Source organism: Oryx dammah, unplaced genomic scaffold (genome assembly GCF_014754425.2).
Source record: "Oryx dammah isolate SB20612 unplaced genomic scaffold, SCBI_Odam_1.1 HiC_scaffold_2, whole genome shotgun sequence".
NCBI lineage: Eukaryota > Metazoa > Chordata > Mammalia > Artiodactyla > Bovidae > Oryx > Oryx dammah.
The window spans coordinates 80057725-80073392 of record NW_024070186.1 but is presented as its reverse complement, the minus strand read 5'-3'; the positions used below and the strand labels follow the sequence as shown (position 1 = coordinate 80073392).

Here is a 15668-nt window from a genome sequence, read left to right as displayed (position 1 = left end):
AATATATACTTTACCTCCAGGCTTAATTATCTCTATTTTCTCCCTGACTTGGAAATCAAGTGCTATGTGCCTTTTATGATTGTATTAAAATATTTAAAGAGATATTTATCTCTATCTATGTCCATATACACATGAATACTAGATGAAGAGCATTGTATTATACTTATATGTGGCCCTCTTTTCTCCTTTTTCTTACTTTTTGATCCTTGTAGGCCCTTGAATGACTATCCTCAGAATTCCAAATGAGAAGAAGGGATTGATGGACCAAATTCTACCTTAACCCCTAACCATACTGGATTTTTCAGCTGTCATTTCTAAAATTATAATGATAGTTTCGTATAGCTCTTCATTTCCTTTGAGACATTTTCTCATTCTCTTTTGGCCCTTTCCTAGATCATTCCTAGAAAGAAACTAAAGATACACCTCAGCTTTCCTAGTACCTAAACCAAATCTCAATTTCCTTAAAAGAATAGTCTTCAGATATGCATTTAAAAGTCATAAAAAAGTAGAAGGGAAAGAGAGAGGTAAAAATTTGTTAGTACAAATGAAATCACATAAAAATATAACTTTATTGACGCTAACAACTTTAGGCAGTTTAGAGAACACTAATTTACAGTGAGACAGAACACTATGCATCCCTGGGTGGGAGTACTTGGTTCTTCCTGGGAAAATGTTCTGGAGGTTTCCCTTTGAGCCTGTTCCTACAGCTTCCACCAAAACTGAAACTGACTTCTTTCCATGATGCTCCCTCGAGATGCACACACCCTGTTAAGTGTCATAGCCCAAGTACACCTGACTGACTTATAGTATGAGGTTGGTCAACAAACTCAAAGGAAACACTGCAATTCTTTGCTGTTTAAAACCACGGGGTAAGAGAGAGGATCAGACTTTAGGCAACTTGCACATACTGACCTTCTAGGGCCCAAGAAGAGTGTGCTCTTCTGAGGCCGTTAGAGGCAATAAATCTGGATTCGGGTCCTTCAGGTCTTTTGTCTCCTAGAAATAAATAGTTTTTAAAAATCAATAAAGGGGACACAACCTGATAGTCCGTTAGATGATAAAAATGTCAATTATTCCCATAGGTTCATGACATATAACGGGCTGGTAGAAATAGCAGCCACCACCCACCACACAGTAATTATAGGATATAAAAGTCATTGTTATTGGATAAATCCGTGAAATGGTGAAGAGCAAGGGCTGAAATCTGGGGGGCAGGGGGTTCCAATCTGGTGCCATTTTGTATCCATTGAGTTTCTGACTCTTGGGGAACAGGCTTACAAAGGTGTGTCTCCCACTGGGGCTGGGTGTGGATCTCTGCCCGGCTCTTGCTCCTAAGCTGACTCTCTCCTTCACAGTAGGTGACACAGCACCGGCAGGCTGCAGAGGGCTTCCCTCTGTGCTTTGACATCGTGTCTGGGCCCGGAGAAGCGCCTGCAGCTCTCCCTGAGCTCTGGAGTTCTGGGGGCTCTTTCAAACGACTTTTCCTCCTTTGAATGTGGTCCAGACTGATGTCAGACTGGGAAGAGCAGCTCTCATTCCAGCCAGAGCTGGCACTCAGACTTCTCAGTGGAAGAGCCAGTCTCAAGGCCTTCCAGAATTTAGAGCCAGAATGTTTTGACTTTTCTCCCTTCCAGCTCACAAAAGATACAGACTCCTTCAGCTGTAGGATGCTTGGATGTGGCTGCTCAAGGGGTCGATACTCAACCACAATGAGCTTGGTGGCAATGGAGTTCTGGCACATGACACCCAGTTTGAACTCTAGCATGCTGATGCTCTTTTCTGTCACATAATCTGGGCTCAGCACAACAATCATCCTCCGGCTCCTTTGAATGAAGTCAAATACTGCTTCCACTGTATCTATAGGAAAATGAAAGACAGGACAATCCCTAGTGAAAACATACACGTTTCAGTTCATTGTTGATAGTCTTAGGGAGGACAGGCAACGAACACTTGAAAATACAAGATCGAAGTGTTAAATAATCTACCCAGGTAAGGAATCTCATCTACACTATTCTTATTGTTGCAGTGTCTGCTACCTTCAAGGATGAGGAAGTAACCACCTCTAAAAGCAGCTAATTTCAGTTCTACTTGTAAATAATTTCTTGTTTTGAAAAGTTGTTTCCTTGTACTTTAGTGGTCTTAGATCTGACATTTTAAAATACTTTTAGTATTTCATAATTATTGTGATCTCATTGTATTTTTTTCCTCATCTCTAGATTAAATAACTGCATGAATTTTAAATCTTATTCTCCATATGGATTGGTATCAAGTCTCTTCCCTACTTTTATTGATTTTTTTTCTTAATAACACTCAGTTTATATATATATATGTCACCTAAGAGTATTATCATGAACAGGACTGAACATAATGCTCCAGACACAGTCTTATCAGCAAAGATCTACAGGGCATTACTCGCTCCTAAGACCCACACAGTTATAGCTCTTGATACTTAAAATTTTTGGACATATCAGACAGTTCATAGTATTGACTGTGATGTCAACCAAAATTCCCTTTCTTTTTCTCTGTATGTCAAGAATTGGTTTGAATAACAATTAAAGAGGCAACAACAATGACAACAATAACTGGTAAAAATCAGCCAATTAGACTTCTCACCAAGCATTCAATTCTAATAGTTATTGCGGTGAATTTGGGCAAAACCTAAAAGAAGCTTCTTGAGATAAACTCCGTGCTAAACTCATTGTGAGATTTAGGAGATTAAACAGATTTTCTGAAGGAAATTCCAAACTTGTAAATTGAAGCTGTTGACAATTCTGAAAACACATACTGTGAACAGACCATGAGATTGAGCACCTATGCTTTACAGGCCAGGAGTGAAGCACTGAGGGAGAAACTTTTCAGTCTGTGAAGACAAGCTGAAAGTTTTCAGTGAATTGGATTATGAATTTGACAGGGAATGAAGGAGCTTTGCTCTCTACCATATTATTTCTTTCCAACTGCTGAGTTTAACATGAATTTAAAGGAAAACAAAAAGAGATGTGCTCAGTGTTTAAGAACTTGTGACTGGCTTTATCAAGAGCACAAAGTATTTTAGTGACTTTTTGCTTTAATCTTTTCTTTTTGCTTCAATCACTTATCTTCAAAGCCTGTGTGTGTGTGTGTGTGTGTATCTGTGTGTCTTGGTAACTCCTTTTTCTTTCTTATCTTATTCAGAATCTTATGTTTCTACCTTTCATAAAACCAAGGATGTGACTTTAGGAAGTCTACTGTTTCTCCTGTATCATGATGAATATGATATAACCCTAAGATAACATGCATAATTTTTCAACAAAAGGAACTTGTGCACTCAAATTGCGTGTAGGGAGGAGGTGTGTACCTGTGGGTATGGGTGGTTCATTTCTAAATAGTCACTTTAGGAAAATGTTTGTTCTCTCCAAAGGGGGTACCATTGTTGAAAATAAAGCATTGTCTTAGACCCTCTAAAAAAATTGTCTTTAAAGCTTATGGCTTTTTGTTTGTTTGTTTTTAATTTTGGTAATCCACTTGAAAGTGGAGGATTTGCCTTTTAGAGAGGGTAATGCAAAAAAATAAAATAAATAAATATGAATGGTGGAATTCCAGACCTTGAGGAATAGATTAGAACATGGTTTTCAAATAAGAGTTGGTCTATACCTTGGCATCTTCATATAATATTTTGAAAGAAACTGCTTCCTTTATGGCCTATTTTAATATCTTCCATACTGTTAAATTTCATCTTTGAGGATGTTAATTATTATATTTTTTAAATGATGACTATCATTTGGAGAGGGCATCTTAAATTTGGTTGTTTATTCTGTTTGGGTCAAAAAAAAAAAAAAAAGAAGAAAACCTGAGGTGTGGCTATAGATTGATAAGACCAGTTTTTTGTGTGTGTGGTCATAAATTGGGTTTGGAGTGACAGTTTCTGATCTATAACTCTTCACTACTCTAGAATAATCCTGCCTATAAAAGTTACAATATCCTAGGTATTAACTTGGGAGTAGAAAGAAAACTAAAAGAAAACTAGGACTGTAATTTTTTTTCTTTAGCTAGATTACTGGTATATGAGAGTGTATTAAACCTCTCTCTCTTTCTCTTAAAACTTGAAGTACAGATTTTAAAAAATAGGGGCATCTAATTTGAAAGACTAATCTGAATTCAAATACTGGTTTCTCCATTTATCTTAATAGTATAATCATTTATTTTAGTATCTTTAAAGTTTGAATTCATCCATCTGTAAAATACATATAATGAGAGCAAATTTGTAGGGTTGCTGGAAAATTTATCAATACCATTATGTCAACTGCATTTCTACTGCATGGTATGCTTTTGAATTAATCACCTTGATTAACTTATTATTATTCAATGTTTACCGAGCACAATATTAAAATAGTGGATAGACTAATATTGATTTCAAATCAATCCCAATAACCTCAGATATGCAGATGACACCACCCTTATGGCAGAAAGTGAAGACGAACTAAAAAGTCTCTTGATGAAAGTGAAAGTGGAGAGTGAAAAAGTTGGCTTAAAGCTCAACATTCAGAAAACGAAGATCATGGCATCCGGTCCCATCACTTCATGGAAAATAGATGGGGAAACAGTGGAAACAGTGTCAGACTTTATTTTTTTGGCCTCCAAAATCACTGCAGATGGTGACTGCAGCTATGAAATTAAAAGACGCTTACTCCTTGGAAGAAAAGTTATGACCAACCTAGATAGCATATTCAAAAGCAGAGACATCACTTTGCCGACTAAGGTCCATCTAGTCAAGGCTATGGTTTTTCCAGTGGTCATGTATGGATGTGAGAGTTGGACCGTGAAGAAGGCTGAGAGCCGAAGAATTGATGCTTTTGAACTGTGGTGTTGGAGAAGACTCTTGAGAGTCCCTTGGACTGCAAGATCCAACCAGTCCATTCTAAAGGAGATCAGCCCTGGGATTACGTTGGAAGGAATGATGCTAAAGCTGAAACTCCAGTACTTTGGCCACCTCATGCGAAGAGTTGACTCATTGGAAAAGACTCTGATGCTGGGACGGATTGGGGGCAGGAGGAGAAGGGGATGACAGAGGATGAGATGGCTGGATGGCATCACCGACTCGATGGACGTGAGTCTGAGTGAACTCTGGGAGTTGGTGATGGACAGGGAGGCCTGGCGTGCTGCGATTCATGGGGTCGCAAAGAGTTGGACACGACTGAGCAACTGAACTGAACTGAACTGAATTGAATGGGAACTTTAGAAGATTGACTTAAACTGTGGATTCAGTTTTAAAATTCTGTCTATTAGGGTTTAAAATAAAAGTGAACACTTAGTTAGCCCATTGCTAAGAATACCTCACATCCCTTGAGTAGAAACAGAGAAATAGTTGAGTTGCTGAATGCGTCTCCTGTTATATTTCATGTTTACTTGTGTCAAAGACCTAATAACCTCAGTTGTTCACTCAGTTGTGTCCAACTCTTTACAACACAATGTAGTCTGCCAGCCTCCTTTGTTCCTGAAATTTTCCAGGGAAAAATAGGCTGGAGTAGGTTGTCATTTCCTTCTCTAGGCAATCTTCCTGACCCAGGGATTGAACCTGCATCTCTTGCATTGGCAGGAGGATTCCTTACCACTGCATCACCTGGATGCTTATATCTCCAAGGATAGTGGTATACTTTATGTTCCAATTCTGCTTTAAAGTTGTTTCTTAAATGAGTAAAGATTGCTTTTTTGTAACTTCCACGCGTTGATCCTAAGTCTACTCTTTGGAGACTGGTTTGAAACCCGGAAATGTTTTGGAGGAAAATTTTTACTAAGCAAACCAGTTAAATTATAGAGGCCCAATAAATATTCCTGAAATAAATAAGATTTATTTTAAAAAGCAACAAAGCTCCCTTTTACCACAGACTTAATATTAACTCAAAAGAAAATGTCTTTTCAAATATTTATAACTGATTTGTTTGAAATAGAAAGGCATATCTGATTCAAATGATCACCTGTTAACTAAAGGCAAGGCATTGTTAGTTGATCTTTTTTAAGGCAACCGCTTTGGAGTTGAAAACTTATAAAAGGTAAGCTATTACTGTTAATAACTGACCAAGTTTCAAGCTGAACAAAAAGAAATAGGTTTGTGTCTCTATTTTAAAACTCTCTCCTCTCTCTCTGCCTTTCTTTATTCTCTCTTTGTCTCTATTCCTCATCTTTTTCTCCATCTCATTCTCTCTTTTGATTCTTTCTCTCCACACTCATTCACATGTGCACATGCACACACACAAACACATACAGATGTCTGGTATATTAGATCAATCCATTTTACTTAAGTAACTCTTTTACTCAGAGGTCAAGAAAATGTTGAGTTGAAGTTCCCAGTTTTTTTCAGATTTTTCTCAGAAAGAAAAAACTAATGTCCCTTAAAACATTTCTTTTTCTAAGTGTATCATTCTTTTTATTCTCATTTCTTATGCCCAAACATGAAAAATACATAAAACACATGCACAAAATAAAATTCAAAGGTGAAAATAAATGGTTTATTTTTAAAATAAACAAATTTACAAATCAAATGGAAAATGGAAAATACAAACATTTATGGATAAAATAAAAAAGATAGTCTTAAAATATGAAAAACCTATGGAAAGAAAATAGATAATTAACAAGTGGAGTGAAACTTGCTTTCCAATAAAATGGAGTACTTGTTTATTAGAATATTAGGGAATCATCTAAACTACAATGCAGAAAAAATTAAATTATTTTATATGGTTGTGTAATTGGACACTCTATATATCATGTCTTTTTTGTTTGTTTGTTTGTTTAATTGGGTGCAGAAGGTCTTTATACCATATGCCTAAAAGCTTTGAGATTTTTCTTCTTAACATTGGATACTTTTGTTTTTAATATTAGAGAGATTTCTCCTTGCTGTCCAATGCATGTTTCTCCTTCTCTCTCAAATATTCTGTACTGGGCATCTTCTGGATCATAAAACAGACAAACAAAAAAGAACTCTTGAAACAAAATTATTTTAGGATGAGATATCATTTCAATTTGAGTTGCTTTAGATTTTTAGCATTTGAAAACGTTCAGTAGCAAATACAGTAATATAAATAGGACAAAATTTATCTAGAAGTTTCTAGGGGTACCAAACATCGTTTAGCATAAATATGAAATCCAAAAGTGCAAAAAGATGCTGCATTGGCAAGAGAATGTCCCCTTGATAATGGGGCTGTCCCTCATCTACCTAAAGCTCACTCTTGAATTGAAATTCAATCTTATCTGGGGTCAGTTCTCCCCTGGTCTTGTGATGAAAGGGTTAATAGAAGGAGTAATTGTGCTTTGTAGTAATGAAAAGCATTAACAAAGCTAAAAACATTAGATCCAAGATGACCCCCATACCATAGTTTTATAGTCAATGATTCATGAAGCTTTTGTTTTATTTAAAATAATAACTCCTCCATAGAAAAATGATTTATTAAATAGACTTTAGTAATCAGAAGGACACAAATATAGGAGATAATTTTAGAATAGTTTATCAACATTCATACTACTAAGATAAGGATTTCCTTAAATTATGAATTATTATTTTTCATAGGATACCCAGGCTCATTTATAGGTATTTTTATTTTTTTTCCTTTATTACTTAAAAGTCCAAATAGAGACTTATCTCTCCAAGAGTTGAGCACTAAGATTAACATAATTTCTAAGTATGTGTGCTCAGAATACAGTAGATGTTCAATTAATGCCAGAGGGCTGGCTACTGCTTAGCAGTGACCACGGAAGCTCTGTGCAAAACAGAAGCCACTGCACCCAGATCAACTGTGGCAGTAGTAAGTTATTGTTATTAATTTAGGGAGGGCAGGAGTTAACAACAACTACTCTGGGAACTGTAAATTCACAAATATTATTAATGTGCAGAAAACAATGACATAAAATATTACAGTAAAAAACATAATTTAAAAACTGGATAAGAGTTCCAGTAATTTGTAATATTGTGCCAATGGCTATTTAAAGTCATATGTGGATATATATATACATATATGTGTATGTAGTGTGTGTGTATATATATACAACTCATGTATGTATGTATGTGTATATGTAATTCATGTGTATATATGCAATATATATATATAATTTTGTGTGTATATACATATATATTTTTAAAAAATCTATATGTAACATAGATATTCACCACTCTGTAAACCCTGGACTTAGTTTTCACTTTTCCAAGTCTTAAGAACAGTACAGTTTTACTTATACAAACTAAAACATGTTTAGTTGACAGTGACTTTTCCATCTAACTTGTTTGAAGTGAGTGTTATTAACTTATCAGTGAATAAAATATGAAAACTACTCAGGGTCCAGTTAATACTTTTGGAGTATTAATGCTAAAAGCACTCTCAAGGTCCCTAAGTCTAACTTTTAACACTTTACAATGGGGAGACAGAAACAAGTAAAGAAAAATTATTTTCATAATATTCACATTAGCAAAGCTAAGGTTAAGACAAATTGACAAACATCCTGTTCTGTGCTTTTCTTATAAGACAGAAAATGCCCTTGAAAGCTTTTTGCTCTTCTTTTACTCAATATTAGCACCAGTAATAGAAGCTTCCTCTCCAATGAATCAAGTGTGGAGCCACCTGCTTGCTCTGAATGACTGACCCAAAATGCAGGAGGAAGGGAGATGGAATGATGGATATGGGTCAACCTACAGATAATTGGGAGTTTACTGTAATAAAATACTATTACATAGTTTTCAAGGTGACAAATATGATACCAACTACCTGAGATAGAGTGCAGGGGGTGGTTGGGGGAGATGACAGCAGACAATGTGGGAAAGCCCTTTAAGCCAGTCGTAAGGAACGTTTACAGTCACCCTGCTTTATAACATCCTAAATGGTGTTGGTCTTGCTGTGAGGGTGTCTAGCATAGTAGGATGAGCAAAACAGTTTATTTTCCTTAGCAAAGATAAATTTAGGCCCTGATTATCTTTTAAGGGATGAATAAAAAGAAAAGAAAACTATACTTGAAACTCTTAATGACCTTGTTAACAGATGACTCATCTATAGTGATAGTGAAGTTGCTTAGTCGTGTCCGACTCTTTGTGACCCATGGACTGTAGCCTACCTGGCTCCTCTGTCCATGGGATTTTCAAGGCAATAGTACTGGAGTGGATTGCCATGTCCTTCTCCAGGGGATCTTCCCAACCCAGGATTCGAACCCAGGTGTCCCGCGGTGTCCCGCGGTCTCCCGCATTGTAGACAGATGCTTTACCGTCTGAGCCACCAGGGAAGTCCTGACTCATCTATAAGGGGTCTTTAAATCAATAACAAAGGCTTCCCTATAATATTAAGATTATTCCAAAAAAAAAAAAAGAGAGAGAGAGAGTGAATAGATATGAGTAGAAACAGGAATGGAGGATGCAGAAGTGGAATTTTGCATCACCAATTCTTGCAAAAAATGGAGTGACCTCAGGCACTGGTGACAAGTGGTGGCATGGTCATTCTAAGCCTTGGTATTTCCCGAGGAAGCAGAATAGTTCTACAGTAACCCTGAATTTATCTCTATGGAGAGGCTTCCATAGAATCTGTTTCTGTCCATGAACAACACACTGGGAATAAAGCAGGGGAATCTTTCCTTCTTGGAGTATCGCTGGATCTTTTCATCCATTATTCACTGGCTCTTTCATACATTTTTCAAGGATGAATAAGTGAGACCCTGCTCGCCACTTCTAGACCACTTGGGGCTTTTCTTCACTGGCATGGCCACCTGCAGCTGCTTCCAGAACCTGCCCTGTGGATACTTGGATTTCTCCCCTTTCCATTTAATGACCGTGAGCACCGTCTTAGCCCTCTTCAACTCTTTCACCTTCGTTTCCTTCACAGCTTTGTACTGTACTAAAATGACGTTGATGCTGCCTCGAGAGGCCATGTTTTCTAGGCCAGCCTTGAGCTCCAGGAGGGCTTGGGTTCCCTGGAGCACGTAGTTGGGGCTTAGGACAACCAGGAGGCGTCTGCTTTTCTGAATGAAGCTCAAGGTCTCATCTGTGACAACTGGGAAAGAAAACACCATGGGGATTAGTGATGGCCAAGAACTCCCTCAAAGTGTGGGGCTTGAGGGCCAAGTGAAAAGAAATTAGCATAATAGTTTGAGAATTGGGGTGAAACTTTGTTCAACAACACTTAATCCTTAGACCCAAGGATTCAGAAAATGTTCAGAAAATGTCACTCTTTTCAGGGAGAATAGAGACTGAATCCCCACATTCCAACCCTGAAGGAATTCCAAACAGGCATAAAGTCAAAATGTATTCCTATGACCTTGGTCTTCAGAAGCATCATTTGGGACATGAAGAATGTGTGGGTAGTACTGAAATCAATTTCTTCAAACTGTGTGGTATATTTTGGCCCAGCAAAATCAGGTCTTGACCCCTCTCTCCCCAAAGATAACCATGTATTAACTCTCTACTGCCAGTGAGTATTTAAAAATATACATTATAGTGCTAAAGCATAGAAATTCACTTTTCACTAACACAGAACAGCAAGAGTAAAACACTTCATTTTTTGGTAGTCCCTCTCTACTCTCAGGCACCTCCCAGACACAGACTATCCTATATCATTGGAATAGGAACTTAAGAAAATCTAGCCAATTGAATGGTATTTTGGCTGGAATCACATTCTCAGCTCAGCTTTCTATTCTGCTCTGCTCTGGAGCCTAAATTAGTCCCTGAATCTTTCTCCTTAAACTCCTGTCATTACTAAGAAGCCATGTGTTTCAGCAGCTGCTAGCTGATGCGTGTGCCTTCACTGGCAAGCAAATGGTTTCTTCAAGTCGAAAAAGAAGAAGCAGCAGGGGAAAATGGAAATGCTGTATAATTTTATTCTGTTGTCAAGGGTTCTGATTAGTTCCTGTCACTAAATTCTTGGGAATAATCCATCTCCTTGAGGTTGCTTATCAAGGACTGAATAATCCTTTTCCTGGGGTTCAGATAGAAGGCAACTCCAGGGAATACACCAGTGTTATGGAAACCATCTCAAGGTTTACCATACTCCCCACTCCCCTTAGCAGTCATTTTGCCCTTTAATCTTCACAGGTACAGAGGCAATGGGGAGAGAGTTGAAATTAAAATAGCATGTGCAGCCTAGAGGAGAATCCAGGAATAAGTAATTGTCCACTGCAAGCACTGTTGCTGATTGACTGTGTGTAAGCAGAGAAAGAGACCTAGAGGCAAAGAGGACTGAGTAAAAGCAGCAAGGGGAATGCAAAAGATCGCAAAGATCAGTCATCAACAGCAAAGTGCAAGAGTAATGATATAGAACTTGAATTCTTCAAAACTATCAATCCCTGCCGGAGTCTTACATTGTTGTTATACTGTATATCTTCACATAACTGTTCAGATAGTAGTAAATATCAGTTGAAAGACTTATGAATGAATAAGTAGATGAATAAATTATTTAAGATTTTAAGCTTCAAAATGAGTGGGATTTGTCCTTTATCTATATAGTCAAGTCAGCATTTTCTGGCAAAATTATGCTGAAAGAGATATCTCCTACAGAACAGAAGCATGATGGACTTTTGGATGATGATTTTGGACATAAAGTGATCCAGCTAATTCAAAATAAGAATAAATATTAATGTCCCTTCTCTCTCTCAAAGTATCAATATAACTAAAAAATATGCCAAGTGATTAATATAAACAGGATTTAGGGGAAGAAAATAAATTAGTTTGTTGTAAAGATTAGAGATATTAATTCATTTTAACAGTACAGAGTTTAACAGTGGGTTTATGAGTGCTATTATGCATTTATAAAAGAGACTGGAATGTAGCATCACTTTATGTGTTACTGTCTGGATATGAAAATTAGAGGTACATTTTATTTTAAATCATTTAGCATTTCAATCTTTTTATACCTATTAGGATATACTGGCCTTTGTAAAATGTTAAACTCATTTCGAATGTGTAATTTGATATGAAGGAAGAAACAGACACAAGGAAAGAGGGGATTCAAGCAGCATTGGTTTGCAAGAAAACAAGAATGAAAAAAAGGAAGGAAAATATTCTAATTTCTATCAGTAAGTAATATAATGGAGGATTCCAAGCACTGTCTTTTGCACCTCAGTTTTTGCAAAATAGAGTAAATCACATCTGTATACAAATGTTTTAAACTCACTCTATATGAAAAATTTCTAGGCAAATTAGTGCAAATTAGTTAAACCTTCTAAAAATCTAAATGTGAGTAAACAAAATGTTTAAAGCTGTGGCTCTTAGCAGAGCTCCAATGCACTCTGCATCTACACATTACTGACATTGTTTTTAAAGCTTACTGGGGAAATATTTTAAAACCATAAACTGCACTTGAGTAATCTATATCTTACAATGTAGAATTATTCCTGTTGTTGTCTTTTAGTTGCTAAGTCGTGTCTGACTCTTTGTGACCCATGGACTGTACCCTGCCAAGGCTTTTTGTCCGTGGGACTTCTCAGGTAAGAATACTGGAGTGGATTGGCATTTCCTTCCTTATGGCATCTTTCTGAGCCAGGGATAGAACCCACATCTCCTGTGTTTCTTGCGTTGGCAGGCCGATTCTTTACCACTGAGACATCTGGGAAGACCAGATTTATTCCTAGAGAGTCTCTATCTGTTACAAAATGAATTGGGCATTTAAATGTCCAAAGATGTCAACACAGAACTGTGCCATGACTCTTATGTGTGACCCGAAGCTAGAGGTCTACTGTGCCTTTCAGCATAGCATCACCTGTACTCATCTGAAATACCTACTTCCCCCAGGCAGACTGTCTCGGTCAAAGATGCACAGCTTGTATCCAAATTCATTCTCCAAGACTCCACGGAGGGTCAGTAATACAAATTCTTCTTCTTCAGCATTCCTTGCATAGGATACATAAATATCATATTCCTTTCCATCTAGCACAAATTTAATAAAAGACACAAAACACAGATCCAATATAAATTAGGAAAGTTTCTCAATAGTACTGTATTTTTTCTTAAATCAAACTTTTGGATATTAGACATTTTCATTTTTTACACGTGTGAATTAGCTGACAGATTTCAGTGTGATTTCCCACCTGTGACAGGGCTCCAGGCAAAATGACTATTTTGAGGTGTAATTGCAAAGTTTATCTGATGTGTCTTCTACTCTCATCTCAGTGAGTTCAGAGTTTGTAGTGGAGAGTGAGTGAGGTTCGGCTCATTCAACTATGAACTGATGGAATCAGGAAGCAAATAGTTACTCAGTCAGAGATGCTGGCAAAAATACCATGCAGAACATTTCTAATTCCTGCACTCGTATGTCACTCACTAATATATGAGAATAGTACATTGAGCAAAACCTTGAGAAATGTTTAAATCATGTATACCTGAAAATGCCTACAATTAAAATATGCTTAGATTTGATGAACCAATTTTTCTCCCAGTTGCCTAATTATAAAAATCATCTCTTGTTAAAAATACAGGTGCCTGTCTCTTCTACAAGCCACTCAACGAGATTCTTTATGGGATGGGTATTAGAATTGGTAATTAAATGTTTCATTCTTATCACCTGGCATAGAGGCACTAAAACAGTGTTTCTTAAACTATAATGTGTACACGAATCATTTTGGGATACTGTTGAAATGTAGATGCTGATACATAATAGGGGCTAGCCTTTAGATGCTCCTTTTAGTAAGCTCCCATGTGAATCTTCTGGTACACAGATAACCTGTGAGTACAAAATGTCGACATACACTGTCTAGTACAATAACCACAAGTCACAAGTGGCTATTAAGCACTGGAAATGTATCTGGTCTGAATGGAGGTATGCTGCAAGTGTAAAACACAATACATGCTGAACTTTTAAGATTTTTTAGTACCAAAAATAAGACTAAAATATCTCTATTAACATAATATTAAATTACAAGCTAAAATGATAGCCTTTTGAACATGTTAGATAACATAATTATTAAAATTATTTTCACTTTTATTTTCTTTTTCCTTATGTGACCACCAGAACAATATTAAATTACATATGTGGTTCATATTGTATTTCTATTCAGATAGTGCCAATCTAGACTAAATCATATATTGACCCAAGAAAGCAGACTAATATGCATTAGAAAGATTTTCAATAGTAAGGGCTGAAACCAAAGTTAGTCTGATTATGTCTTCCAACTAATCCAGGTGTTATCAAGCCAATATGTTTTCTCAAGATTGTAGTCAGGAGATATACATGAAATTCTCGTTACTCACCTAAAATGGTTTCATCTGTTCCAAAATGAGCCCGGTAAAATAAGACCATCTCCAGCCAGTAAACATGGTAAATAACAATGAGAATCACCACGAGGAGAACTGTGGCTCCCAAGCCACATGCCAGTTCCACTGTGTACCTTGGAGCTATCATTGGAGAGACCAACAAAGAAACAAATTGATTTGTGCGTGATAGTCATGGTGACCCATCATTCTGCAAATAGCTGGTTAGACCAAGCAGCTGAGTCATGAACCTGACCTATATCTGTGAACAAGCAGAGATCACACGGCGAAGGTTAAGCACTATGTTCTAATACCAGATTGTGACCTATTTATCTTTTTGTTCCCAGAAACTGACACAGAAGGTGCTTTTAAACAGCTATATGATTTGAATACACTTCGATGATATTACAAATTAAAACAGATCTTATCGGGAACAGTTTAAAAGGTCATCCAATCTGACTCACAAACTGACGACTAAATCTTCTCAAAAATATTTTTGTAAAGTGTAACTCCATCCTATGTCCAGCTCTTACTAGACCAGCCCATGCCACTGGTAGAATTGTAATTGTTGGAGCAGCTAACTGAGCAAAAATTTTATTGTGTTTATATCAGTCTTAGTTTCATCCTCTTGTCCAGTGCCGTATGGAAGAAATTTAATTCCTTTTTCTTTATATTTCACAATAGGTCTCAACAATTTTATTATCATTGAACAGAAAATGAGGGTATCCACCTAATGCTGAGTATGCTTGGCTCTGAAAGTATCTCTCAGGTGTACAGTTCTGGGATATACATTCTACAAGCCTGCTTCTCCACTCTTTCTCATTCACCATTAAACTGTACATTGTTACAGTCATCTAGGTAGAGACTGTGTCTTCTTCATCCATCCTATCTTGAGAACTCTGGGAAGTGAATGAACATTGCTGGATATAACATTTCCAACTTCTAAGTAGTGTTATTTAAAATAAGTCGAGTACTATGTGATATTTAAAATAAGTCTGAAAGTGAAAGTCACTCAGTTGTGCATCCAACTCTACTGGAGTGGGTACTCTTTCCCTTCTGCAGGGAATATTCCCAACTCAGGGATCAAACCCAGGCCTCCCACATTGCAGGCATATTCTTTATCAGATGAACCACAAGAAAAGCCTAATACTGGAGTGGGTAGCCTATCCTTTCTGGAGGAGATCTTCCTGACCCAGGAATCAAACCTGGGTCTCCTGCATCACAGGTGGATTCTTTAGCAACTGAGTTATCAGGGAAGTCCCCATATAAGTCTAGTACTATACTATGTATTTGTAACTTCATGTGGCTGCTTTATTAGCTTTACTAGTGCCAAAGAATGCTCAAACTACCGCACAATTGCATTCATCTCCCATGCTAGTAAAGTAATGCTAAAAATTCTCCAAGCCAGGCTTCAGCAATAAGTGAACCGTAAACTTCCTGATGTTCAAGCTGGTTTTAGAAAAGGCAGAGGAACTAGAGATCAAAT

The 15668-nt window shown here is 37.0% G+C and overlaps 1 protein-coding gene across 2 annotated transcripts in view; it reads right to left on the bottom strand.

Moving 5' to 3' along the window:
* Positions 1–550: 550 nt before the first annotated feature.
* LOC120872697 (interleukin 1 receptor accessory protein) overlaps positions 551–15668 on the bottom strand; it is a 151001-nt gene continuing 135883 nt past the window's right edge. Inside the window, exons 9-11 of one of the 2 annotated variants that reach the window (XM_040253252.1) lie at positions 14183–14326; positions 12719–12862; positions 551–1857 (exon numbers count right to left, since the gene is read on the bottom strand). In XM_040253252.1, the coding sequence (XP_040109186.1) occupies positions 1139–1857; positions 12719–12862; positions 14183–14326 (1007 nt within the window). In that variant the 3' untranslated portion in view covers positions 551–1138. Of the gene's footprint in view, positions 1858–8108; positions 9996–12718; positions 12863–14182; positions 14327–15668 lie in introns of those variants that run through there. The other variant, XM_040253260.1, reaches the window with a different exon arrangement.